General features: G+C 36.4%; 1 protein-coding gene across 2 annotated transcripts in view; it reads right to left on the bottom strand.

Annotated features, from left to right (window-relative positions):
* Positions 1 to 1,280: 1,280 nt before the first annotated feature.
* LOC142344800 (uncharacterized) overlaps positions 1,281 to 27,841 on the bottom strand; it is a 28,357-nt gene continuing 1,796 nt past the window's right edge. For both annotated transcript variants that reach the window (XM_075396751.1, XM_075396750.1), the window contains 7 exons: positions 25,056 to 25,205; positions 24,248 to 24,435; positions 23,693 to 23,925; positions 14,768 to 14,885; positions 14,398 to 14,560; positions 8,661 to 9,239; positions 1,281 to 2,704 (listed from right to left, as the gene is read on the bottom strand). In XM_075396751.1, coding sequence (XP_075252866.1) covers positions 1,524 to 2,704; positions 8,661 to 9,239; positions 14,398 to 14,560; positions 14,768 to 14,885; positions 23,693 to 23,925; positions 24,248 to 24,435; positions 25,056 to 25,205 — 2,612 coding nt within the window. In that variant the 3' untranslated portion in view covers positions 1,281 to 1,523. The remainder of the gene's footprint in view (positions 2,705 to 8,660; positions 9,240 to 14,397; positions 14,561 to 14,767; positions 14,886 to 23,692; positions 23,926 to 24,247; positions 24,436 to 25,055; positions 25,206 to 27,841) is intronic.

Here is a 27,841-nt window from a genome sequence, read left to right on the forward strand (position 1 = left end):
AACAACCTTGGTTTGCGAGCAACTAATAATAAATTTCCGTGTCATTCTCACGCGCAAATGAGATTAGTGCAAAAAACGGAAAATCAAACATCTTCCCACTGGATTTTTTTTCCGGAAATAATCGATTTTAGAAAATAATCCATCCGTCAAAATGCCAATGACTATTAAGTGTCAATTTCTACTAAATAAAAACAACCAGATATAGAAAATCAAAAAGTAACCCCACCCCACTTTCTTTTTCACCACGTATCCGAAAAAGTAACAAAAAGTGAACAGCTTAAAAATTTTAAGTAATCATGGACGACTACTCATAGACGAGTTAAACTATTCTCAAACTTCACACATTCAACCATTTCAACGAACCTGTTCGCAGCTAAAACATCCAATTGGTCATTTTGACACCATTATTTGCGTACTTTGAAGGCGAGCAACATCAATTGCAATTGTGGGAAAACTGAAAATTAAAGCAAATACGGTCCCCCCTTTTTTCTTATTCAGCATGATAAAATTTTCTTACGTAATGGGTTAATTGGACTGCTAGTTATTTCACATCACCCTTTACAACGGAAAGAAATGTCTCCGGAAAGAAACAATTAGACGCCTCCCTGCTTTGACGCGTGTCTTTGTATTCACATCCTCGGGGAAATAATAACTTATTATTAACAAATCCATCGAATATTTTTGTATTAACTTTATTCGCAACAAAATCCTATCAAAACTAATAAGTCATCGCTCGCTTTAATTGGACCGTGGCAACAGTAGAGCGTTTGTAATAATCAATTGTTATTTCATATAATTAGACACAGTTAAATTTATGGAAATAACAACTCGTGATCAAATTTCAGCGAGCAGGAATAACATAATAGGTTGAAGAGCAATATAGCATAAACAGTCAAAATCTACTTTTTCAACACACCTATTAATTACAAGTGACTATTGTGAATTATGTACAAGTGTGTAATTCTTAATTATGCCGCACAGCCGTTGAGCAGCTACTTTGTTACTGTTCCTAATTCAGCTAATTAGCAGTAAACAATTGAGTATTTTCAGGAAAAGCGCTGATGAAAAGTACAACACTAATAGGATAATTGGCACGCCCATTTAATATATCAGGGATCTTTTTAACAATCACCTCCCCTGTTCCAGGGAGAGGGAGAGGGGCAATTTTTGAATGGAATATAAGCGAGCAATTTATAGATCACAACTCATATGAACCGAAGGCTTGGGTGCACGATAATTAATTTAGCATTGAGTGTATTTTTTGGGGGGGGGGGGGGGGGTTGGATCAATTTTTTAGTAAAGAGGAGGCGATTGTTGAAAAGATTCCATTTCAGTTCATGTTTTTTTTTTTGGTTTTTTATACTTTCTACAGTTCAAAACCTTCAGTTTTAAAATCTATATAGTTGTTCACTTGTCGTAGGCGCCTAGGATCCAATTCCACATGACAAAACTCCAAAATTACATCCCAATATATGCATTTTACTATGATTGACAATTTCGTAAATTGTTTTTTTAGCGTTAGCTCATTTGCACTTCTTGTACAATTCCGAGACTTTTCCGCCACTAACAACCACATAGTTAACAATAAGCATTAGATACAACACAGTGTTAGCAACAAGCAATTTATGCAACCTATACAAATAGCAGACAAACGAAAAGTATATACCGCACAAAAATATAACACTGACTATTTTGCTAATCAGCCTGTTGTGATAAAACCTAAAATTGGCCAGGTGTGCTTTGCATGTATCGGGGGACACTAACTTTACAGCTAAATGGGTACAATAAACAAATATACAGGCGACTGCATTTGGAAATGTCGGGTCAGAGTAGATGTAGTTTGGCTGTTTGTCTTTCAACAAGGCGACCATGAACAAAACATTGGGCAATGAGTTTATACAGCAAAATAGGAACCCTAATTTGTGAAGTCTAACTTCGGAATCACTGATGATATGAGCACCTAAAACGAGCTTTTCACATTTAGCTTGATTAATTTGGCAACTATCGACTGAAGATCTTTTCAACATCGAGCACAAAGATTCTCTAATTGATTTGCATCGAAATTCAGAGAGTGAGCAGCGAATAGTTAACAGAAATAGAAGAGCCAAACTTAAAACTGCCGCTAAGCTTGGAAACACATAGCTGAGAAATGTTAATAGCACCATTTGAAATATACTGGTATTAAACTTGAAAATTGGCCGCAGAATTAAAATCAGTTTTGTAAATGGAATAACAAAGCACAAGAGTTCCACTAAAAATTCAACTATTAAAACTAATAGAGCGATGACTACCCATCCAGTTATGAACATGATGATCGGAGTCCAATTTTGAAACAATTCCTCATCAACTGCAAACTTCAAATCAAAGGATGACAAAGCGGTTTCCTCCTTTTTAAAACCTCGCATCATTATTGATAGAGATGACGTCACGGCTATTGTGAACATTAGCTCAAGGAAGAAATTGAGTTTGAAACAGGAGCTAGGGAGTATTCCCTCGAAATGATCGGCGATGTTGCAGTGGAGCAGTATCATGATGATGATGAGCAAGTACGTGGGTAGAGACGTGACTTGGGACCTGATGTAGTGGAACCACCCGAAGATGGAGTTTGATAACTTGAAACTGACTGGACAACCGATGGGTTTCACTGTTTTGAGGGTAAAGGAGGAGTAGGGCAGCCATGATACCAATAACAGGTGATTATCTCCTAAATCATTATACCAGTACACACTTTTAGGTGAAAGCCGTTTATATGAATCTGAAACTTTAAGCCACGCAAAACAAATACCAATCCCACCGAAACCAAATTTTTTTTGGAATAATTTCATACCAAAATCCAGCATATGCTCTCAACATCAAATAGGTTTACAAATGAAAGACGGATACTTTGTATCAAACAATCAATTTAAAACTAAACGGCGTTTTATCCTTCTATAAGTTGCCCATTAGTTCGATAGATATAGTTAAGTTCCAGAACAAGAAACATACCCGGCAGACGGCCGGAAAATAGCCGCCGTTGATTCCCATAACTCTATTGGGATTGAAAGAAAAGAAAATATCAACAAAACTTGATTTTTGTATAAAAACATTTTTAAGTGCGATTTATTTTGATGTCATATCGTAAATGAACATACTCATGTCTCTCAGTGAGAGGCTACAGGGTCTAGTATCAATACCAACAAGCATTATAGATAGTATCTAAAACTCATGCGAACAAAGTTCAAGTACCGGGCATCTAAAAATGGGCTTTATGGGTTTATCCCGTTTCTATTTCTGACTTTGATTTTTTTATACTGACTCTCTTTATTTTGAATTGCTCTGCTGAGCAGCTGCTGTTTAAAAGGACTTTGAGCGGAATGACAGAAGAGTGAAACTAGCCTAGAGAAGTCAAAACGATTCCATGCAAAATGTCGAAAAAGCGGCAAAATGGGAAAGCGAAAAAAAAGTTCGACGAAGTAAAAAAAATAGTAGGACAAGTTCTGAAATACAATTCAAAGAATTGAATAAAAAACTTAAAAGTACTCTACCTGACCAGCAGATCAATTCAACAAAACCAGCCAAAACACAAACAAACTCATCTCAAAAAATTGAGAATCTAAAACAATCGAACAAACTAAAGAAAAACATACTCATTACTAGAACTCTTGAAGCTTTTACTGCTTAGGCAGAATTTCATCCCATAAAATATACTTGTTTCAAAAATATGTTCAAGGCAAGTTTTATTTTTGAAATTGGTCCAGTATTATATCTGCATGACCTGAACAAAATCATTGTCCCTTGAAGATCGATTAACTCAAAAATGACCGAAAAATTTAAAAGAAATCAATAGCAAACTGTAATGAAGTTTTGCTGAAAATCAGGATATTACAATCTTCAGAATCATTTCTGTGTCTCTAGAGGCTATCCATTAATCAAATTCCAAGCACTAAAAAATTCATTGGGTCAAAGATCGATAGGCAAAAGTTTTCAAAAAATCTTAAATTTCAAAAATAGAAATTCGTTCTATTAAAATGTTGAAACCCATTCAATTGCACACTAGCAATTATCTAATAACAGACTATCAAACCCTGGATGAGGTTAGCTGGCTACCGCGGCAAGAAAAACTGAATAAAAGTAAAATGTTTTGAAAATTGCAATTTTAATCAAAAAATTTCTAATATTCTAAAGGCTAAATTGTTGAAAACAAATCCATTGAAACTAACAACCATGCCGTAAATTTTTATCAGACCGTGGAATAGGTTTTCTGGCACTTGAGAATGGAGAAATATCAAAAATTGACAAAAACTTTAGGCCAACTTGAAAAAATTGCAGATTTTATTTTAAAAAAATGCCGAATTTCGAGAAATGTTGGAAATCAATCCATTATTGCTAAAAGACAATCAGTGCTCTATTATAAAACAACAAAGGACGTTTCCTGGCCGCTGAAGCTCGAAAAACTCAAACATACTCGGCAGATTGCCGGAAAATAGCCGCCGTTGATTCCAATAAGCATGATTGGGATTGAACGAATAGAATATATTGAAAAAAAAAAGATTTTTGTACAAAAATATTTTTTAAGTCCGATTTATTTTGATGGCATTTCGTAGTTGAACATACTTCTGTTTCTTAGAGAGAGGCTACAGGGGCTACTATCAACTCCAATAAGCAATAGAGGTGGTAACTAAGACTTATAGGAACGACGTTCAAATAGCGGGCATCTAAAATTGGGCTTTATGGGTTTATCCCGTTTCTATTTCTGACTTCAATTTTTTATACCGACTCTGTTCATTTTGAATTGCTTTGCTTAGCAACTGATGTTCAAATTCACTTTTAGCAGAATGAGAGAAGAGAGAAACTAGCCTAGAGAAGTCAAAAAGATTTCACGCAAAATTTCGAAAAAGCGGCAAAATGGTAAAGCGAAAAAAAGTTTGACGAAGTAAAAAAAAAATACGAGCGCAATAATAGCCGGCTGAGAAGATGAGGGCGGCTATTAATAAATGACAAAAATTTTCAAAAAATTTGTAGTATTTGTAGTACCAAAATATCTAGCACATAAAATGGTCATAACAGGTCATTTTTGTCTCACAATAGGCCTTCATCAATTTTCAAAAACTTCAACTTAAGACTAATCAAACAAATAGAAAACAATCACAAAAAACATGAAAAATTGCAACATTTTGAGCCCAAAAACTAAAAATGACCTTTACCTGTTTATCCCGTTTTGAAAGATCAAAGTCATTGAAAAATGTGTGAACACATCATAAAAAACACAGCGACCCAATACAATTCAAATTCTTTGAATTGTAATATATATATATATATATATATATATATATATATATATATATATTACAAAGACTAATTAGAACACGGGGCATCTAAACCTGGGCGTCATGAGTTTATCCCGTTTAATTTTTTCATTTTTGATTCTTCTGCTGAGCAACTACTGTTTAAAACTACTTTCAGCAGAATGAGAGGCGAGAGCAACTGGCATAGTCATGACGATTTTACGCAAAATGTCAAAAAAACCGGCAAAAGAATTTTCCAGTAAAATCAAAGTATGACAGTTAACACAGGACATTGATTTGTATGAAAAAACAAAAAAGAATAAAACAATTTAGTTTTTAAAAAGCAACACTATATAAAGACTGCCATTACGCGTCCCTAGATTGAGTACACAGCACTACCAGCTTGTGGAATCAATAATAGACAATGCAAAAATGGGCAAAAATAGAAACTTAGCGAAAATCAGCATGTTTTTGAAATCCAGCGGTGTACCAGCAAAAAGGACAAAAATACATAACAAATCCCTTATGGACAGCTTTATTTACGACTTTAGAAGTAAAAATAAAGCCATCGGCAGTTCCGTTGGCTCAAAAAGGGACAAAAAAAACAACAGATGAAGGCAAAGGTAAAAACTTCATAAAACCTTTAAAAAACATACCCGGCAGATTACCGGAAAATAGCCGCCGTTGACTCCAATAAGCATGATTGGGATTGAAATAACAGAAGATATTGAAAAAAAAAAAGATTTTTGTGCAAAAACATTTTTTTAAGTCCTATTTATTTTGATGGCATTTCGTGGTTGAACATACTTCTGTTTTAGAGAGAGGCTACAGGGGCTACTATCAATACCAAAAAGCATTAGAGATGGTAACTAAGACTTATAGGAACGACGTTCAATTAGCGGGCATCTAAAATTGGGCTTTATGGGTTTATCCCGTTTCTATTTATGGGTTTATCCCGTTTCATTGCTTTACAAAGTAACTGCCGTTTAAACGCATTTTTAGCAGACCGAGAGAAGAGATAAACTAGCCTAGAAAGATCGAGCCTAAAAGCTGTAAAATAAGGCGATACGGATTAAAAGACAAACAATGACAAGTCGTAAATCAAAATCTACGAAGCATAATCAGATAATTACCTGCCAGACAGATATGTTTGCACTAACAACAGCTTTCGGTTGTCAAAAGAGATTAAATCTTCCTCCAGGAAAACTAGCAGCGACAAAATCAGTGATCTAAGTCAACACGTTAAAAAACAGTGTTCAAACTACGCATCCTTAAAAAATGTACGTCATTTTACGCACATACTAACAATGCGGAGAAGCAATGGGATGCAGAAATAACAAAATTATTTAATAAAAACAAGTAGAGTCAAATTCAATAAAGGTACCTAAAAATTCAAACATGCGATCACATTCAACAAGAAAAGGCAGGAATAAATTTCTAATAATTTTAATAATGCGAGAGCGCTAAAACTAACAAACGAAGGCAAGTTTTAAACATTCACTAGAACTGTTCGAAAAACATCAATCAGTCAATCAAAACATTAGCTACCAGCTGAAATAGCATTGACAAGATTGATGGATGCCACATTTGCTGGACGATGAAACCCGTTATCATTTGAGATTACAAGACACGAAAAAAATAATACGGGCAACAGGCAAAAAATCTACGGATAATTAGAAACCTAATTTAACTATGTTTCGGATAAAATCAAGAAAATACAGTGATAAATCCATAAAACGCATGAGTTATAAAATCAAAAAATCTAAAATATAGTGAAATATTTTCATCACAAAGCCAATGAGACCTGTCATTAATGCAACTGAATAACAACACAACAAAAAGATAAACAAATAAAGGCAAAAATTCTGAAAATACAAAATTTGTGAAACAATACGCTATCAACAGAAAATTAATAAATATGCTAATTCCACATTAAAAACATTGAAACGGCACCTGAAACGACGATAATCTTTAAAAACACAAGGAAAACTCACTTCATTTTTTTTATAACAGAGCAACAGAAAAACGATAGACTACATAATGAGGGAAGAGATTAAAAGCAAGAATCAACCATCAGAACACATAGATTACCCTGAATTAGAAATTTAAAATCTAAAGAGAATTTAAAATCTTAAAAGAAAATGTTAAAGAGAGACTCCGGAACCAACTCAAAGTGAAACCTGGCTCTAACCACGAACTACCCATTTAATCACCTAATCATCATCGTTCAATTGCTAAATTCGAAAAAGAGAAAAAAAAACAAAAATTCTTAAATAAATCTCAACAGGTTTAATAATTTTCAATTGACTTTATGATACAAAATTTGTTCATTTAATGAGTTACTACAAAGTAGACACCGTGAAAAACGGACTCTAATGACAAAAGGTAAAAATTCGAAATCCCATCATTCCTTTTCACGAAATTGTCCACAGTGACATCAAGGTCGTAAACATTAAAATGTGGCAGTTCACAAAATACTCTCAAAAAACTTCTGTTCTCAATCAGTGACTACTTACGCGCTCCAGGACAGCAAAAAAACAAACGCACAGTCAAAAAGCGAAAATGTAACAGCACAAATTTTATCATTTATTTCGCTAAATACTGGCCTATGAAACATTCAAAAGACTCTTTTTAGCAACGCATCCCCTATAACAGATCTAAATGAACAATTTCACAAAAGACAATGTTCCGAAAAACACAAAAAAAGCAGAAACAAAAGAGGGGAAAATAACCAAAAATGGAGAAAAACTAGTGTGGAATTAGACTTAAGTTAATCATTTTTTTTCAATAAAAACACAACTGATTCCCTTCAATTGAAGAGGCAGTTGGAACTACCTGGAAGACTAACTGTCATAGCGAAAATATCCATAGACTGCTGCAAATTCAGAACTAACACAGAAACTAATAGAGAAAAAGACGAAAATAGCTCAAAATCTTAAAATTAAATAATAAATAAATGCTCGAAATGCTCAAAAATGATCCAAAACTTAAAATTATTTGGTATCATTGGCGGAAAAAAAACAATTGAAAAAAGGTTGGAGTTAAAACTAGAATAAACTGCTTGGAAATGTCGCACGTGATGAAAAAAAAGTCCTCGCACTTAGCAAAACATTTTTTTACTTCTCTCTTATGACCAAAAACCACTTTAAAATTTCTCTCTGCTTTTGACTTTAGTAGAGCAAATTGACCTGAGCACTTGTTTTACGTACAGCATTTGACTTTGCATCCTGTGAAAAAAGTCACCGAATAAAAAGAGCTCCCCAATACAATCCAAAATCCACTGGATTGTAAAACAGGCGCACAATAAAAGCCGCGTGAGAAGATGGTGGTTTATAATAGTAAATATTTTGTTAGCTCGGTGAAAAGGGATCAATTCCAAACATTCAAAGATGTAACCTTCATTTAGCTTGTATGGTACACTGCCATCCTCGCCTTTGTAAATGAAGAACGCATCCCAACAACCAGCTTCGACGTTCACTTCGAACACGTGAAAACTCTTCTGGACTCCAGTGACCTCTAGGTATCCCAACAGAACATCTGGGTACACCTCAAATACCCTCTCAACTGCAGCCGATAATTCCACATCGCCCAAATTGTGATCAGCATTGAATGCATAACCCACTTCAAACGGTTCATCGCTCATTTGTTCAATTTCTGGAAGACAGAGTTTTGTATAGTTCTTGCTGCGCAACCAGTTCGCGTCTATTTCCGCATACCTATTTAAAGCAACCAATCGCTCGGTGACACCTTTGACATTCTTCGTTTTTTCAAAAGGCGGCAAAGCTGAAAACACATTAGGATTTAGAAGTTCCATCCGATTGTGGTTTCCGACTGTTTTTTGTCCACAAATGAAGTTATCAGCAGTGGCATCTGAGAGGAAGTAAAAGGCTCTAGAATGTTCACCGATCCGTACGCAATGTTCGTCTGCCATCCAAGGAATGTTAGATACGTTTTCACTGTGGATGCTCTTTCCACCTAAAACATATCAACCTCATATAATTGCATTGCTTTGACAGTTAATTCATTCGATCTGATCACACATAAGTATAGTTAACAGAGCTGTCAAACTGCCAGAATTTCCGCTATTGATCACAGCTTGTCATCATCACACATTGATATCATTTGCTACAAAACTAAGCCCAGTATTGATTTAAAAAAATTAGTACCAGCGCCAGTGAAGGTAATACGACAGTAACTTCTTAGCAGCCCAGCTTTATCGGTTAACATATTTTGGCTCTGGACACCTATACTACAGATTGAGCTAATTAGTTTCACAAGTTTAAATACCTCAAAATTTTAACAGTAAGTGAGGTAAATCGGACACGAACATTGAGAGGCACAAAAATATAGCTAATAGATTGTCAGAGATTAACCACGACTGACCCCATGATATCCATTACAATTGAAACAGGCAACACAAGTACATTACAACCAAAAATTCACAATATTCTAGGTGCTCGAGCGTTCTAATTTGTTGCCGAACTTGTTAGATTAGATACTTATGTTAAAATTAGCATCTAAACTACAGAAATTAACATAAAACCAAACATAGCCGCATTGCCGGAAAAAAACCACCACTGTCCACATTGATGTCCATTGGGATCGAAAATAGAAGACTAAAATATTCTAATTGACAGACATGCTAATTTTCAAGCGTCAAAAGTGGTCTAATGGGGTGTGCAATCTTGGTTAGATTAGATGATACTGCTGAATGCAACTGTACCCTTAAGACTGTTTTAACACCAATACCAATTAACATTCGCTCTAATTAACTCCCATTAGCTAATGCACTCTGAGGTAATCACCGGTCTTCGTTGTTCATCAATCTTTTGTTATTTTAACCTTAGAGATAATAAATACTTTGTGTCGATATTCACTATGGCTGGTTTAAAAAATTTAACGCGCGATTCGAACAGTCGTCGTCGCCAAAAACTTCCCTTCGCAATAACTAGCTTGTATATGCTAAGATAACCAGTCAAAACCCAAAAATATATATCTTAATTAAATCGTGGAACTATACAGAAATAAGCAAAACTAAAAGTAAGCTGATAAAGCAGAAAATTTTACTTACTTTCCGCATATGCTACAGGTAGCTATAAAAAAACAAGACTTTCTATCGACCAATTATGCAGTTACTTTCTATCTATCAACATATGCAGTTGTCCAAAAACATATCAAGAAGATATAAGCCCACAAGCCTCTTCACGGGTGATGAAAATAGGAAATGTGACAACCTGAAAAGGTGAACTTTTTCTAATTTATTTGTCATGACTCAAAAAGTAACTGCCAATCGGACAACAACCAAATCAATTGGTATTTGGTAGCTACAATTATCTTCGAGCAAAATGATTTAATTCAATTCAAAATGAAAGAAAATGAAAAAGAAGCCAACATCACCAAATCACCTGAAAATCAGCAAAACAGATAAAATAACCGAATTGGAGTAAAAAAATTATTACCTAATAACAGCGGAACGCCGGCAGAACAACCTTACTGGAATCTATAGTTCATTGAAAAATTTTAATCAACGAAAGAAAATTTTCGCTCCTTCAAAAAAAATCAGCGCATTAATTTTCGCTCTCCCAGACAGAAGTATAAATGGAATCACTCTTTCTTCGCACAGCAAATCCACGAAATGTGACCAACAGACAAACCACTCAAATTTTCTTCACGCGTTTCACTCCTTGTTTCAATTTCACTCCAAAACTGTTGATTAAAAAACCTCCCATACTCCTTTTCGAGCTATGAAAGTCGAGCGCCTGAAGATAGCCATTTGAGTAGCTGAGAGTGGCTCTTTAATGCAAATAGCATTTGCCTTAACAGACTCTGAGTACCTAATCTACTTAATAGCATAGATTTATCCCGTTAGTTTAACTTCGCTTTTTACCTCGATCGCAAATACTGTTATTTTCCACAGCTATTTTCAAACGGTGAAACGTTTCAACTGAGTTCAAACGGTGAGTGAAGCTAAACGCGGAATGGCACGAATTTTAAGAAAAAATTTAAGCGACAAATTAAAATCTTTTGAAGTAGCTGAGGTAGCTAGAACATTTTTAACGAATCACTTTACATATGGGCTATGGGGATGGCAAGGGTGGGCTGCAAGTTCTCGCTTAGTCACATTGTACATCTGGGATTCTAACCATTATACTTTGCGGTGACGTGCGAAAAATCCGAGCATTAGAAATAGAAAACAATAACGACATCGATCTAAATTGGAAAGTTTCCATTGTAACTTTCGATATATTTAGCCTTGGATTTCACCTTTAAACTTCCGCCAATTTGAGCTTCGAATTCTAGGCTTGGCATAAGATCAGACATCACAATTCATTCAAAAGAAAATAACGCAGTTAAAAACTTTAAAATTCAGAAGGATCTGAGGATCATTTTTGAAGATCGTTTTTTAAAAAGTTGCGAGACAATGAAAATTGAAGCTTTTGCACGGGAGCACGAAATCGCGCGCAATAAACATTTCGTCAAACTCCGATTACTAGCTCTTGTAAAACATTATTTAAACAAAAAATACCTGGCATATTACCGGAAAATAACCGCCATTGATTCCCATAAACGCGATTGAGAAAAAACCGCAAATGAATAAAAAAGACTATTGTAAAAAAAATTAAGCTCGAACTATTCTGAGTGTATCTCGTAGTTGCACATACTCCTGTATGATATTGAGAGGATACGAGGACTAGTATCCACACTTTGTAGGGGCTAGTATAATAATTTGAGATGGTAACTAAGACAAAAAAACAAAGTAGCTGGCATCAAAATTGCGCTTTCTGGGTTTATTGCGTTTCTATTTTCTTTTTCGCTAATGACTCTGTTGATTCTGGGTTGTTTTGCTGAGCATCTGCTGTTCAACTGCAGTCTGATCAGAATGAAAGAAGAGCCAGACTAGCCTAGAAAAGTTTAAAAAAAAATTGCAAGCAAATCGAACAGGTTGTTCACTATGGTAAAACTAAATAAATTTTTGTTCGACTACATAGCTCCAACTTCTAGCTAAACATACGAAAGTATTTACTTCATTATACAAATGAATTTGAAAAAAAAGCAAACGGAGGAAACATCTGAAGGGAAAAGCAACAGTGTTATCACTTTCTTGAAAATTTTTCTAAGTTCCGACTCCAAAACCATTTTTATAACAGGCACTCTAATATGTTTAGTTCATGTTCGATAAAAGACTCCATATCGTTAAAATAAAGCGTAACAAACGATAAATATCGAAAAACAAGAAAGACTGAGCAAAATGAAAATTAAAGAATCAAAAAAATCTCAACCTTCTTATGACATTCTCTAAAAATTACAAAATGTCAACAATTATTCTTAACAAACCTTAAGAGAGTTTCCGGTTGTTCATCGAGCACAAATAGACAACCAAGCGCACTGGAAAACACCTAAAACATGAGCTAAAGACGAAAAATACAAAGAAGCTCAGCATTGGTATATTTATTACATGAAAATCAGGCCTATTAAATCTAATTTGTAGCTTATTAACAATTCCTCTGAGAACACATAACCCAATAACGTCTGAAGAATTTCACTCAAACGAGTAGCGTGAGCTCAAATCTATTGCCTGCTTCAGTTGGTGGAGGGTAACCAACCTCACTAAGGGGGCTTCAAATGACGTCAAAACAATAAAACAATAAAAGACATAACAATAAAAGACATACCCGGCAGATTGCCGGAAAATTGTCGCCGTTGATTCCAATAAGCATGATTGGGATTGAAAGAATAGAAGATATTGAAAAAAAATTTTTGTACAAAAACATTTTTTAAGTCCGATTTATTTAGGTGGCATATCGTCGTTGAACATACTTCTGTTTCTTAGAGAGAAGCTACAGGGGCTACTATCAATACCAATAAGCAAAAGAGATGGTAACTAAGACTTATAGGAACAACGTTCAAATAGCGGGCATCTAAAATTGGGCTTTATGGGTTTATCCCGTTTCCATTTCTGACTTCAAATTTTTATACTGACTCTGTTCATTTGTTCATTTTGAATTGCTTTGCTGAGCAACTGATGTTGAAAATCACTTTTAGCAGAATGAGAGAAGAGAGAAACTAGCCTACAGAAGTCAAAAAGATTTCACGCAAAATGTTGAAAAAGCGGCAAAATGAGGTAAAGCGAAACATTTTTTGGTTCGACGAAGTAAAAAAACATAGCAGGACAAGTCCTGACGTACAATTCAAAGAATTTTTATTGACTTAACAAACAACTAGACCTAGAACTGACAATGGGTGAATGGGGAAAAAATCAGATGAAAAAAAACAAAAAAAAAACAGAAAATCAATGACAAAATGCTGCTAAGTAAACAAAAAAACTACTAGTGATATGTAATTTTGATTCTAACAAAAAACTAGGTCCAGAATGAGCTGTGAATGGATTGGGAAAACTATTTAGAAAAAAATCCAATCCAAAAAATCGAAAAAAAACAGTAAAAATCAGAGTGAAATTGCCGCATGTGAACAAAAATCCACTCCCGGAAACCGAATTTTTATTCAAACACCGTTTTCTCACTCTACTTTAAAATTAGAGCAAAAAAAATTCACGCCGCAAAACCACTCGCTTTTTCGCTCCATTTCCTGTTTCGGCGTGACCAAAATCACCACTCCAATTTGACTACAAAATCATGAAAATGTGTGAACAGATCTTAAAAAAAAGACAGCGCCCCAATACAAATCAAATTCTTTGAATTGTAAAAATTCTTTGAATTGTAAAAATAGAAGCGCTATAATAGCCGGCTGAGAAGATGAGGGCGGCTATTAACAATAACCAAAGAAAACGCTAAGTAAAAACTTTACTCGCTAAGCAAACATATTTTCATTTACTTTTCTCACTCTCTCTCGCTCTCTCTCTCTCGCTCGCTCTCGCTCTCGCTCTCTCTCTCAGTAACATGCGGTAGGATAAAAACCCTATTTTATCTGCTCTTCAATTCAAAGGGCGTCTGTTATTAATCAAGAATCTAATTCCACGATACCGGAGATAGAGAGACAACTGAACAACACAATTATAGGTACTGCGAGAAACGGTACTGCGAGCTAATGTATATTAAGTCGGTTACTCATGCAATGACGAGGAGTGAAATGGATGCAAAGTGCGTGATAGTAATGGGATAACGGTTGTGAAGACCTGGATTGCGTATGAAGTGGTAGTTGAAGACTGCGTCTCTCTTGTCCTCTTCCATCTCAAAGCGCATTCGGTGCCAGTCTACCCAGTCGAATATCATCCTGGATATCACAATGGAGGCAGAGTTGCAGAAGGAGGAGGCCACGTGGTCAGCTGACTGGTGTGCCTAATACACACAAGAGCAAATTCTACAGGTTCCATCTATGCCCAAAACACTTCCTGCAAGTATATAATAGTAACTCGCGACAAGAGTCCATTTTGCATACCTCATTATCTCACACATGCTTGAGAAGTCAGTTTTCATCAATTCTGATTGCCCAAAATGTAGTCAGTTCAGCAAAATTTTCTGACTTCGTAAACTCCTTGTACTAACCTTGGGGATTGCTTCGAAGGAGTGATGTCTTGTGAAAGTGGAGTTCATGTTTGGCAGCCGTGTCAAGTGGCCTGGAACTGTGAAATCTCTTCTCCCAGCGGCGAAAGACACCAGAAATCTAAGCACATCAAACATGGCTAACTATTGTCTCACGCAATACTTTTCAAGGAGAGTGTAATCTGGATTAATAACTTTTGCCTCCCCCGAAAATAAGGCGTGTCATTTAATTTAATTTACTCTTGATACAAGGAAAATAGGAAACTGTGTGTCATTATTACCCACTTAAAAGATTGTCTTGCTGATCATTAAAGTGCAACAGAAATCGTAAACAAGTACCTTTAAATTGTAAACTGTCGCTATTTATATCAAAAGTTTGACTTCAAATTATGAACGAAAAAGGATCAACGTGCATATTAACGTCTGAATATCTTAAAAGATATTCAGTGCTCCACAAACATCAGAAACGTAATAGGGCACATTTTAACAGTCGCGGATGGAGCCAAAGAATTCCATTGGGGTAAATTTTTACAAAAAATAGAGCCTTTTGACAAGGCGTCAAAAACATCGATTCCAGCTCGCTATTCTCGTGGCATAGGATAACTTCTTGGCTCACAATCGACCAGTTAGCTGAGTACTAATGCCAATAAGAATTTCATCTAACCAGATCATACAATAAACATCATGACACAGAGTCATCACAAAGTAAAAACTAGGCGTCTGTGGTTATCACGCTAAGAGGATGTCCTCTGTGCTATTGGAACACCTGATAATCTTGGAACTCACGCAGTTGCTTGCCATGGAAGAGGAGATGCAACTGCAACACGACAAAATCCGTGACCCTAGGGTCTCTCTTTGATTAACCCCCAATAATTGAAAAAGATGAATCTTATACCCGTGAGCACTTCATGCGCAAAACATATTTATTGTTCCGTCATGTTAAGCTGGAGAACCAGCCATTTTCAACGTGATTGCCACTTTAAGCTTACGATCACACTTAGTTTTAAATGCGGATGTGAAGACTGGCTAAGAGTTTGGCGCAGTTTAGGACAGGAAATCTGGTGTAGAAAGCAATAGTTTTCTAATTTTAGAGGACAGCCTATTAAGGCAGAGATAGACTATAAATTCCTGACTTTAGAGAGTAGAAGTGTCTCGCATCAGATGGTTTTGTTTTTTACCTCACTGACAATCAACCCGACCACTGTCAATTTTCTTGCCTGAGAAGAATTAACTTTACTTCGGATAGGTTATTCAATTCGATAATTTAGAGGTTCTATGTTTATAACTCAAAAGCGAAATTAATTTGCTTGGGTCTTACTGAGGAGCAAAGTTGTCGGAAATAGCACAGAAACAGCCAAGAAATCAACAAAGCATGCATTGTACTGTTTTCTCGGTGAACAGACAAAATAGTCCGAAGAAAACAAAACAGTCCCAGAAAAAACAGTCCCCGTCAAAGTGGTCGTTATAGAGATCAAAAAGAAAGTGCAGCTTTGATCTTGAAAGAAAGCTTTGAAGTCGGAAACTCAAAATCATTGTGCCGTAGTTGTTAGTGCTCTGGGCGCACATTCGAAGGTCGGTGGTTCGAGCCCGATTGGAAAATTTTTTCGCAAAAATTGAGGGTAAATCACATCGGAAACTGGGAAAAGTTGGGAGAAGTCTTAATAACCGGAGAACCCGGCCATGGCTTGTCGTGAGAGAAGGGAAAGTGAAAAACTAGTTCATTATCGATATTTTGCAATAATCAGATCACTCCTAGCGTTATTTTTAAACTCAAAAATTTTTTGTAGAAAAAGAATGATGTGAATTACAGAAAACAAAGAACCACAATAAAAAAACAACAACTGTTAGAGTTTGACAACAAGTTTCTCCACCGGATAACACGAGTCTGATTCCCTGCTATTAATTCTAAGTTTTTTGTAGGTCTTTGAATTTCTCAATCAGTTTGGGTATCGATGGATGTTTTGTATTAACCAATTTCAAAAAGTTACAGTTCCAGTTGTTTGTTCTGGGATAGCCCTTCTTAATGCGCTTGCAGAAGTTCCAACGTTCAATTGCAAATTGGATTCTCGTCAGCCATGGCTGCTCTGTCTTTCAACGCCGAGCGGAATTTCCTCTTTTCAATATTTGTTGGATCCGGTAAATGGCTATGAACTGTGATAACTTCAATTTGTTCTTTGCGTAGCCTGAATCATCCATTGCAATTTGTAATTCAGCAGCGCCAAGAAGATGCGCCATCTGTAAGTTGTCGGGGCCAAATACAGCCATATCTTACAAAAACAAGCAATTCCGATTTTTTGTCTGAAAGAATTCCATATTAACAATTTGCGTCAAAATTATGACGTCAACTAATCAAACGAAACTCATGTACAACCATTAACAGTCAAGTTTATTACAATGGCAGTTTCAAGAGTTTGTGAGTTTAAGTTTGCATTTGGGTCATTGGCTCTAAACTGTGCCGTTTTTGGGGTAAGAAGCCATTTTGAACACCGTGGAGGGTGTTTACTGGATCGTGGCGACTGTGACGCGTGGGTAGATCGACCTCTCGCTATGATTTTCATTTCGTTGAATGTATTGTGCCGTGTTTTTGGGGTACGAAGCCATTTTGAACACCGTGGAGGGTATTTACTGGATCGTGACGACTGTGGCGCGTAGGTAGATCGACCTCTCGCTATGATTTTCATTTCGTTGAATAATGTATTGTGCCGTGTTTTTGGGGTACGAAGCCATTTTGAACACCGTGGAGGGTGTTTACTGGATCGTGGCGACTGTGACGCGTGGGTAGATCGACCTCTCGCTATGATTTTCATTTCGTTGAATGTATTGTGCCGTGTTTTTGGGGTACGAAGCCATTTTGAACACCGTGGAGGGTATTTACTGGATCGTGACGACTGTGGCGCGTGGGTAGATCGACCTCTCGCTATGATTTTGATTTCGTTTAATGATGTATTGCGCAAATATGCAGACGTTTCGGTTGGAATAATGCTCTAAACTGTGCCGTGTTTTTGGGGTACGAAGCCATTTTGAACACTGTGGAGGGTGTTTATTGGATAGTGACGACTGGGGCGCGTGGGTAGATCGACCTCTCGCTATGATTTTCATTTCATCATATGATGTACTGCGCAAATATGCACACGTTTCGGTTGGAATAACGCTGTTTCGATAGTTTTTGTCCATTTTTCGTGGCTTATGAATGTCTAACGTTTTGAATTGAATTTTTTGTACTTACTTGAGAAACTCTAAAATCATTGATTCAGAAATCGTCAGTTTCGCCTTCTTTCGTATTTGATACATGTGCTGAGTCTTCACGCCTGAGGACAATAAAATGTCTGTGCGCAACACTCCTGAGAGTCCCCAAAAGAAGTTTTATCACGCATGATTCAGAGATTCTTCTCGAGAGTTTCAGTGACGGAGCCGAAGATCCCCCGACGATTGTTCGCAAGAAACTCCCTCTATATGAGTGTTTGATACCGGATGCTCTGGTGGAGGCTAACAGAGCTTGGAAACGTCAGAAGCGTATTTTATAGCCTAGGAAATGGCGGGCAACCTCTGATTCGAAAAGATCGAAGACTCTTCCTGACCCTAGGTTTGATCCTGACTTTGATCAAAAGGATTGGGTCCTAGTTGACCCTAGGTTTGATCCTGACTTTGATCAAAAGGATTGGGTCCTAGTTGGTGGTCACTGATTCTTAAATCAGTATAAAGAAAAAAATAGATAGCTTGAACCAGAACGTCCAAGGCTCTTTTGCGATTGTTCTTTGGAAATTGACTATTCTTTTCTAGAAGATGAAAAATTGATTCAATTTTGTTCTTTTGAGCTCGCTTGATGTATTTTTGTGCCAATCGGACCTGAAGTTAACTTCTGTTAGAAGGTTGAGAGAGAGAACAACTCAATTTAAATTGTGCATAAGATAAGCTTGACATAGCTTGAAAAGAAGCTCTACTTGTTCAACGTAAACTTGGCTAGAGAAAGGAAGCCTTGAGGAAAAAGAAAGAACATGAGAACGGGTTATAAGAGATGCCCAAGTTCGAGAACTTAAGACCAGTTGGTGTAAATGAGTAGCACACTAGGCTTGCAAGTAAGAGATGCTGTTTCGAATCCAGTACTGGTCCATTTTCACAGTAGTTGCACCTGCGTAGACCCCCTAACAGGTTATGGGCCCAGACCGTAGTCTCTGAGCTTAACCGCAAATGAGAGACAAGATAGTTAGAAACTGTGAAAGAGAGGATGCGCAATTTGAGGGGGAGTGTTAGAAGGTTGAGAGAGAACAACCTAATGTAAATTGTGCATAAGATAAGCTTGACATAGCTTGACAAGAAGCTCTACTTGTTCAACGTAAACTTGGCTAGAGAAAGGAAGCCTTGAGGAACAAGAAAGAACATGAGAACGGGTTATAAGAGCTGCCCAAGTTCGAGAGCTTAAGACCAGTTGGTGTAAATAAGTAGCACACTAGGCTTGCAAGTAAGAGATGCTGGTTCGAGATGGTCAGTACTGGTCCATTTTCACAGTAGTTGCATCTGCGTAGACCCACTAACATCTTCTGCTGGGCGTGTTAGATACTTCGTGTGTATTTTGCATGTTATACCATCGAGGTGTCCTTAAAAACATTCTCAGTGCTCTGGTTTATGTTTCTTCCGTGTTAGAGATGATTGTATGCGATTGGTTGAGCCAGCAAGCGTTTGCATATAGAAATAACGGCCGGAACTTGTACAGCACATTTAAACTTTCTTGTTCAACATTCAGGTTGCTTAAACGCCACGGCTGGAAGATTCTCTAGTTTTCTATGATTATTATGACTTGACAATGTTCATCCCAGTTGAGGTGTAGCATCATTATCATTCCTAAGTACTTGATAGTTTTGGTTTCTTCAATTTGTTTTCCGCTGACAAAGGTTTAGGCTTGTTTGTCTTTTCGAACGGTTTCTGAACAGCACGTACTTGGTTTTGGCAGGGTTTAGAATGATTTTAAGACAATCGCACCCATTTATGAGTTTATCAGGTGATGTCTCGAGTTTGCTCTGTAATACCTGACTCGACCTTGACCTGTAATATAGAACGAAGTCATCTGCAGACTGATAAATTCAGCTGAAGTATCTGGAATGCTTAACGCAAAGTGAAAACAATATGGGCACCACGACGCTACCCTGGTGGACACCAGCTTCTAGTGAGGTTTTCCTGCTTCTTGTGTTCTTGATTTTATTGTAAACGCTTCTTTGTGAGAGTAAGGAATTTTCCCATTTAATGATACTCATCTGTATTCCGATTTTTAATTAAGTTTGTCAATCATTCGTACTCTCCAGACCACATCAAAAGCTTTCTCTATATCGAGGCAAACAATCCCCACCATTTCTAACCATTGGTAAGCTTCACTTACATGCTGAGTCAATACAAGATTATCAGTTGTGCATCTGTTGGTTCTGTATGCACTTTGTTGTGCTCCAAAGATTTTGGTTGCTTCACAGTGGCCTAGGATGAGATCTTTAACAAGAGTTTCGCATAATTTTGCAATGCAATTGGCAAGACTAATTGGCCTGTATTTTCGGCTTTCTTCATCTCGTTTTGCAGTTTTGGAAGCAAAGTTAATTTTGATTCTATTCAAAGACATGAAACGTAGAGTTGTTGATTGAGCATGATATAATTACGCATATGAAAGCTTTAATGCTTATTTTGGTAGCTCCGTCAGTAGTTGATAGCTTACTTTGCTTGACCCGGGACATGATTTACTCGTGAGCTTCAAGATTCTACTTAACTCTTCAACCTTTAAAAAACAGTCCTTAGTTTTTTCATTTGGATCGGCTTCTATTAGAAGTTAAATTTTTTGTTCTGTCTCATGAAAGAACTTCTTCAGCTCCTCATTTTCAAATTGGTGTTCCTTCAAAGTCTCACTAAGTAGGCATTTAAACGTTTCACAATTTCATGGTCAGTTACAACTACTTTGTTTTAAACGTTATTTGTATATCCGATCCCCTTGTCTGTTGGTTTATTGCTGCTGAAGATTTTAATTGCTCTCCGAAACAAACCCCTTAATGCCTGCTCGTTTCCTTGCGTCAATTAGCTTTCTGTTTTGTCTCTCATAAGAACGTTTCAAAGCGCTTCTAATTTCTTTTTGGAAGTTGGTTCACCTTCTCAAACGACAGAGACTGCCAACCTTTGCATTTTTTAGTTGCCTCCTTATCCTTTTCTTTTGCTTAATCAGGTTGATTATCTCAGGATTAATTTGATGAGTCGGTTTATTTACATAGAATTGTTCGGTTGATTTGTGAAGTATTTCAATGAGGTTAAGGTTAACTTCAGTTCAGATTCTCGTTCAGATTCTCTTTGTTTGGATACTTTGGTGGGTTCAAGAAGGAACTTTTGTAATTGACTGTTGCATGCTTCTTAAACTTCTTGAAATTGACTTTTGCTTTCAAATCGAACTGTATTAGAAGTTTCAGCCTCAATGTTGCTGAATGGTCACTGCCGAAATCTTGTGTGACTTGAAAATTGTCAACGTATTTAAAGACTGAAAGGCCGCAGAAATGTAAATCAAGCATGCTCTGGCTCCTAAGATGATTTGATTGATAGATTTAAAAACCGATTTTCAATAGTTAAAAACTTCCATCATCAAATATGTCCAGCAGTATTTCACTGTTTTCGGTGTTGTAGGTACAGTTGAGCTCTTGATGAGGAGAAACACAGATGAACAGGTTCTGGTGGTTGCTGAAAAATGTTTCATTTAAATTTAGGTCTTGATTGGTTGAAAGGTAAACATTGATTATCCAAAAGTTTCCAATGATTGGTGTTTCCCAGTTAACACCGATTATCTCTAATGCTTGTCCGTTGTTGTTTTTCCTAGATATAATTGATCTGACCACTTTAACCCTTATCCCCTTCTTCGCCATGATAACAGAACAAAAAAACTGCTTGCCTTTCTTTGCAAAAAAAATTTTTTGCACGTACGAAACCTTTCTGTCATTTCTTGATTTCATTAAAACAGACAATGGCAATGTTTTCTTTCGTCAGAAACAAGGACAGTTCATAAATTTTGTTTGCTAAATCACGACATTTCCGTTTTAAAACTTTTAGATTGTCCATATTGAAGGTTGTGTTGGCTGCTAGACATTCAAATTTGTTGTGTTAACAGTTTGTATCTGGTTTTGTTTTCCTGATGATGCCGTGAATCTCTTGTCCATCTATTCTATCGTTGAATACTCTGGAGTCAATGTTGCTAACGATGCTGATTATATCACAACAGGGCATTGCATTGAATTGTTTCTAACTTTACTGAGAACTTCAGCAACTGGGGCATTATTTTTGCAGTGATCATTGAGTGAGCATTTTGAGTATCTTTCTTTGAAATGGAACCTGGGTATTTCGCTTTTTGATTCTGTTTATTTGCTTCGGACCCGGCGTTTTGATATGCGGGACAGGCCTCTATACACAGTTGCGTGTGAGCCACCACAGTTTGCACATATTACCTGTTCCTTTTTGATTCGTTGCAGCCTTTTACAGTGCGTTTGCCTGACATCGTAGACATCTCAATTCGCCTTTACAATCGCTTGCTGAATGACTAAACTTTTAGCATTTGATTCACTGTTTAATTAGAGGTGGTTCTTCACTTGGTTCGCAGCGATTAAGTACCCAGTCTATTTTAACGCCATGTTTTAATGAAGCTGTTAATTGTTTTGAACAATCAGTTATCACGCCAATCAGTTTCTTTGGTTTTCCTGTGGCCTTGTTTGTTATCCAATGCACCTTGATAACATTCATTGCATTGTTGTCGGGGAAGTTTCTATTTCACTTCGTTTTCTCGTATGCTATAATGAACATTTATAATTACAAAACAGGGTTTATTCTCGATTTTTGGCAGAGTGTTTCTAGCGTTAATAGAAGTGTTTGGAAGAACAAATTGTAAACTTGAAGCGTTAATCAGACATTCTCTTGAATTTCGGTCTTCGGTTTGGATAGAGAAGTCATTGTTAATTGAAAGTTACCTGATGAAATGAATTTTGAGTTGAGGGAATTTGTTTTTCATCGAACGGGCAAAATAGACTTGTGTTGGTCTTGGATTAGTCGTTATTGTAACTGTTCTGATTGGTACAGAGTTGGTTTTAGGATAATTTCTAGTTCGCTTGCGTTTGTTTCTAACTTCAATGAAGTCTTGTTCATCTGTGATGTTTCGTCTGCAGTTTTGTGCTTCAGAGAGATGTACGCTTAACTGGCTCATTTCGGCCAGAGCCGTTTCGAGAACTTAGCAAATGGTGTCAGAAAGGCTGAATGTGAGCTTGGCTTTTGAAGATCGGAATTAAAATCGGAAAAGTAATCGAGAAAAGGGGATTTTAAACCTGAACCATTTTTCTACGAAAAATCTCTTTATAAAATCCTCACTCCCAAAGACATCGTGAGACAAAATTAATACGGCAAACATCGTGAGCCAATCTCTTATATGCTTTGGTTCTTATTTGATTCGGTTTAGCTTCATTGTCAGATTAACTTTCGTTAATCAATGCGTTGAGTAAAAATCTGAAAATGTTTGGGACTATTTTGTCTGGACTGTTTTGTCCGCTTTTTGAGACTGTTTTGTCTGGGACTAATTTGTCTGGGACTGTTTTGTCTGCGACTATTTTGCAATTTAGGAGTACTTTGTCTGGGGCTGTTTTGTCTGGGGCTGTTTTGTCTGGGACTGTTTTGTCCGGACACGGTTCTCTCCTACAAAGGATCAAAAATAGCCCCTCATTGACTTAACTAAGGCAATATTTCTCGTTGAGTCACTTCCACTAACTGACTATATAAAAAGACCAAAAAATGAAGTGCTGATACGCGCTACCACTGACTTTTTCCCTCAATAATCTTCTTTGAATCCTTGATTGAGGGATTTATATTAATGTTTACTCCAAATAACTTTGACCAATTGGTTATATCGAAAAAATGGCATCAGGAAAACTGTTTTACTTGTTTTCAGACGGGGTTTTCAACATTTCTCTGTAAAATGTCTCAATCAGGCTATCAGTGTACACCACAGGCAACAAATGAGGAGTGGCTATTGTCACCAGAGTATCCGACAGGGAGCCATAGGAGTCCAGAGATCTTCCTATGAGGCCTCCAATTGAGTGGCCAATTAGTAAAATCTTCTTTGGCGTCTTGTACAAGGTTCTAATGCGCAGAATCGACGCCTCAGCGAAGGCCTAAAACAATTAGGCAAACTAACTGAGCTCAGTATTGTCTGTCCGAAACGCGAAGTTCCATTGAATGCGGTTCAATGGGGAACAAACATTAGATTTGAAATGGTCCACATGTTTCAGTACAATCTTTGATTAATCTTTGAGCTTTCCTATGTTAACACACAAGTTTTTCTATGTCAAATACATCGATCAGCCAAAATTGATAGAACAAAAAACAAGTTTAGGATATAGTTTCTCCCAAAATTGCACTACGATGCTCAAATAGCCATTCCAACAATCAAAGTCAATTAACACAATCAAATAATCAGTTTTTTCCAGAACTAACTCGCGCTCTGAAGAGGTAGTGTCCGGAGAGTGCGAGAGACTCCTCGTTGAAATCTATGGTGAAGTAGTCGAAGTGGATGCCAGTGTGAACCAGTCCTCTGCTCTCTATCATGTGAGTCAGAATGGAACTGATGGTCCTCCCCTGCTCGTGGAAGCCACAGTTGCCAGGAATGAAAAGGATTGGAACGCCTTTAAAGGACAGCGACAATGTTTAAAGTAAACAAACAACTTACGTGGGACGAATTTCTCTGGAACCACTGAGGACATTGTAGTAGCTAGATTACGCTTAGAGAATCCTGTCTACGATTTCGAGCATCACTAAATACTCGAGGAAAGTTCAAGGCATCTTTCTTTTCAAGTTGCGTGTCGAGATTTCTGTTGTGAATGGCTCTATTGAACGCAACGCGTGAAAGCAATCAATTCTTTAATGGGTATTAATAATAATAATAATAAATTGTTCGTAGTGCCGTTGTCATAAAATATTAGCAAGAAAATACATACATTGTACAAACACAATCGGTTACAATTGGTGACACTACAAGGTCGCCATTAAACCTATCTGGTTTGTTTTCAGGCGCCTAACGGAAGAGTTGTGCAATTTTAGTTGAAAGAATAATAAAAAAAGTGTTTAAAAATGAAAAGTTGTCCTAATCAGTAGAGATTAACTAAAGAAACTGTGTTTGTAGCTATCAAAAATTTTGCTCTAATGAGCATGAAAGAGAGAATTATTGAGAAATTATATGAAATTGAGAATATAAGCATTGGGTAAAAATTCATTTAACCAGCTGCAGAATAATAGCAAAGCTCACCGTTTAATGACTCTTTGCTGTTGTGAAATGAGAAGTTTTTGTGCATGTAGATCTTCTCAGTGAATAACTCTCCAGCCACGTACAGTTTGTAATCAGGGAATTGTTCCTCAATCTCGTCAGACATCTCTATCTTGTAGTACGATTCCCAAACTGAAATTACAACCATCTACACTCAAAAAATCTGCACCTAAATTACTTGTTTGATACCCTCAAAAAAGAGGAAAATCGGAAAAAATCCTCATATAGAATTAAAAAAATTGAAAAGAGATGAATATCTCGAGCTCTGAGATCATTATGATTATTATCAATTTCTGTCGTCTGTCTAGGTGAGCATAAAAGGATGTTACTAAGAAAAACGGTGGATATGATATTTTGAACAATGTAAGATTTTTGGCTGTTTTTTGGCAAAAAGGGACCAAAATTTCCAACTTCTCGATTCTTTTACTGGCTTTTAAATATATCAATAGTAAAAACATTCAAGTCACGTATTGAATTACATATTGTGCCACTGCCGATTGAATTTTTTTAAATCTTGTTGAATCTCTGGCAAAACAGGAGAGTGGATCCCTGTGAACATTGTCTACATTCACAATCATCAAGATTTACATTCACAGGCAATACAGAACACCACGTAAAGGTGTTTATTGATTTTTTGTAGAACGTATTACGATTAATTGTTTTGCTTTTAAAAGAAGCAGAGCAAACAAAAATGTGACCAGTTTTCATATTTTATAAATCTCAGCGAAAAGTTAACAAGACCATTACAGATTGCTTATCGTTTAGCAGTTCACTTATCGTTGAAATAAATCCAAAAACTCTTTTTACCACGCGTTAAAAAGTTTTGGATAAAACACGTGCTGACGCATTGAACTCAGAAAGACTAAAATTGTTGACTGTATACCTTGAACAGAAGACCTGAATTCGAAGAGGCAATAAACTTTTTAAAGTAAGCTTGCAGTTTTGCACAGTCGTGTAGGTACCAAGGATTTATCTCAGGAAAAGGCAGCGGTCAACCAATTATTAAAAAAAACAATCTGGTTATCTAGTCAAAATTGAGATCGACTCATTTTTAGAAAAAAGGAAACCCATTGAAATTTGAATTGAAAGCTAATTATTGAGAGCAACCATATTTGATTCGTCTGATCTAATTTTCTCAAGATCATTGAAAACTATCCAACTCTTTAAGGATGTAAATTTTCCTGACGAATCAGCAATCTCAGAACAAGTGACTTCGCTGAAAGAATTGAGATACGTTGGATATTGATGTACCAAACAGGCTCATCGCAACTCTCTTGTTGATTCCCTAAAAAGACCTTACCAGCCGCTTTGTTCATTCCTGTTATATACCAAAAATTGCTCTGGAATAACATCGCAGATTCAACTCTATTGAGCCATTTTAACATTGAAGGGGCGCGGAATGCAATAAATTCACTAAGTGTCTGTACATAACGTTATTAGAGGTTATTATATACCACTTCAAAAGATCTAAAGTGAAACCAACTCTCAAACATTGTTCATTTGACTTCTAGTAGTCAGCTTCCGCAAGTTGAGTTTAGCTGCTCGAAATTGACAAGCAGAGAATAATTTTGTTTTGACAATAAACTCGAAAACTATTCAAGAAAGAGTTTAAAAAGTACGATCAAGCAACAATTTGGCAAAAAGACAAACGACAACACTACATAACGACGCAGAGGTATACCGCCAAAAATTCTGTCTTAGTAAAAATTGCGCGCAAAATAGATACATAAAATGAACGAAATGATGAGACAAGCTTTCTATCGAATTTTTTGCAAAAAGGGTAACGCAATTTGAGATACTTTAAAAATGTATAATAGGTGACACGTCTTGTAGCACGTTTCTGCTCATATTAGGTATCTATTTTTTGTAAAAAAATTTGTCTCTAATTCGCAATATTTAAGAGCCTAAATAAAAGCGCGCTTCTGAGCATGCAAAAGTGAAATAAAGCTTTATCAATTGAGTACGCAAAAGTGATTCCAAGCGTTTACAGTGATATAAAGATAGAAATAACGACGCGAAAAAAATAAATCTATTTAGAACTTTGGTTTTTAGTGTTTTTTTAGTGGAAGTCATTTCTTATGTGATATACACCATTTTCATTTCCAGTACCATTCCAGCAGATTCACTACCAGGACGGAATCTTTAAGACGTCCCAATGAGATTGACAACTCATGGGCAAACATGAAATATTTAATCTTTTTATTTAAACATTAAAACCTGAGTATCAAATAAAACTGCCATTGTGATGTTTGTGTTGAACTGTTAATGTTTATAACATGCCATTGAAAAATTGCATTAGTAAACCTCTGCTTCTGATTTTTTTTGAGATTTATTTAGAGACAGAGACAGAGAGAGAGAGAGAGAGAGAGAGGGGGGAGAGAGAGAGCAGAATGAAGATATTTTTCAGAAAAAAATCATTAGACAGCTTTGAATTTGTAAAAAGAACCAAAAATTAGTAGACACCTACAAACCTGTAATCAGGCGCAATAAAATGTTGATTCAAAAAAATACCCCTGTAAACCTGTAAAAAGACGAAAGAGACGTCGCGCAATGGAGAAATTTTTCAGAAAAAAAATAGGCATCCAAAACAGACCCAGAATTGAGGGATTTTTAAGAAAAAAAGCTAGACAACTGTAAACCTGTAAATAGACGAAAAACTAATGATCAAACTCAAATTAACAGTTTATTTCCTCAATTCAAATGCAATTCACTTATTAAATCAAATTTAGCAAGAAAAAAAACATTAACCAATTCACATGGGATTTTAT

The sequence above is a fragment of the Convolutriloba macropyga genome, chromosome 8 (assembly GCF_964194025.1).
Source record: "Convolutriloba macropyga chromosome 8, txConMacr16.3, whole genome shotgun sequence".
In the NCBI taxonomy this organism is placed as follows: domain Eukaryota; kingdom Metazoa; phylum Xenacoelomorpha; order Acoela; family Convolutidae; genus Convolutriloba; species Convolutriloba macropyga.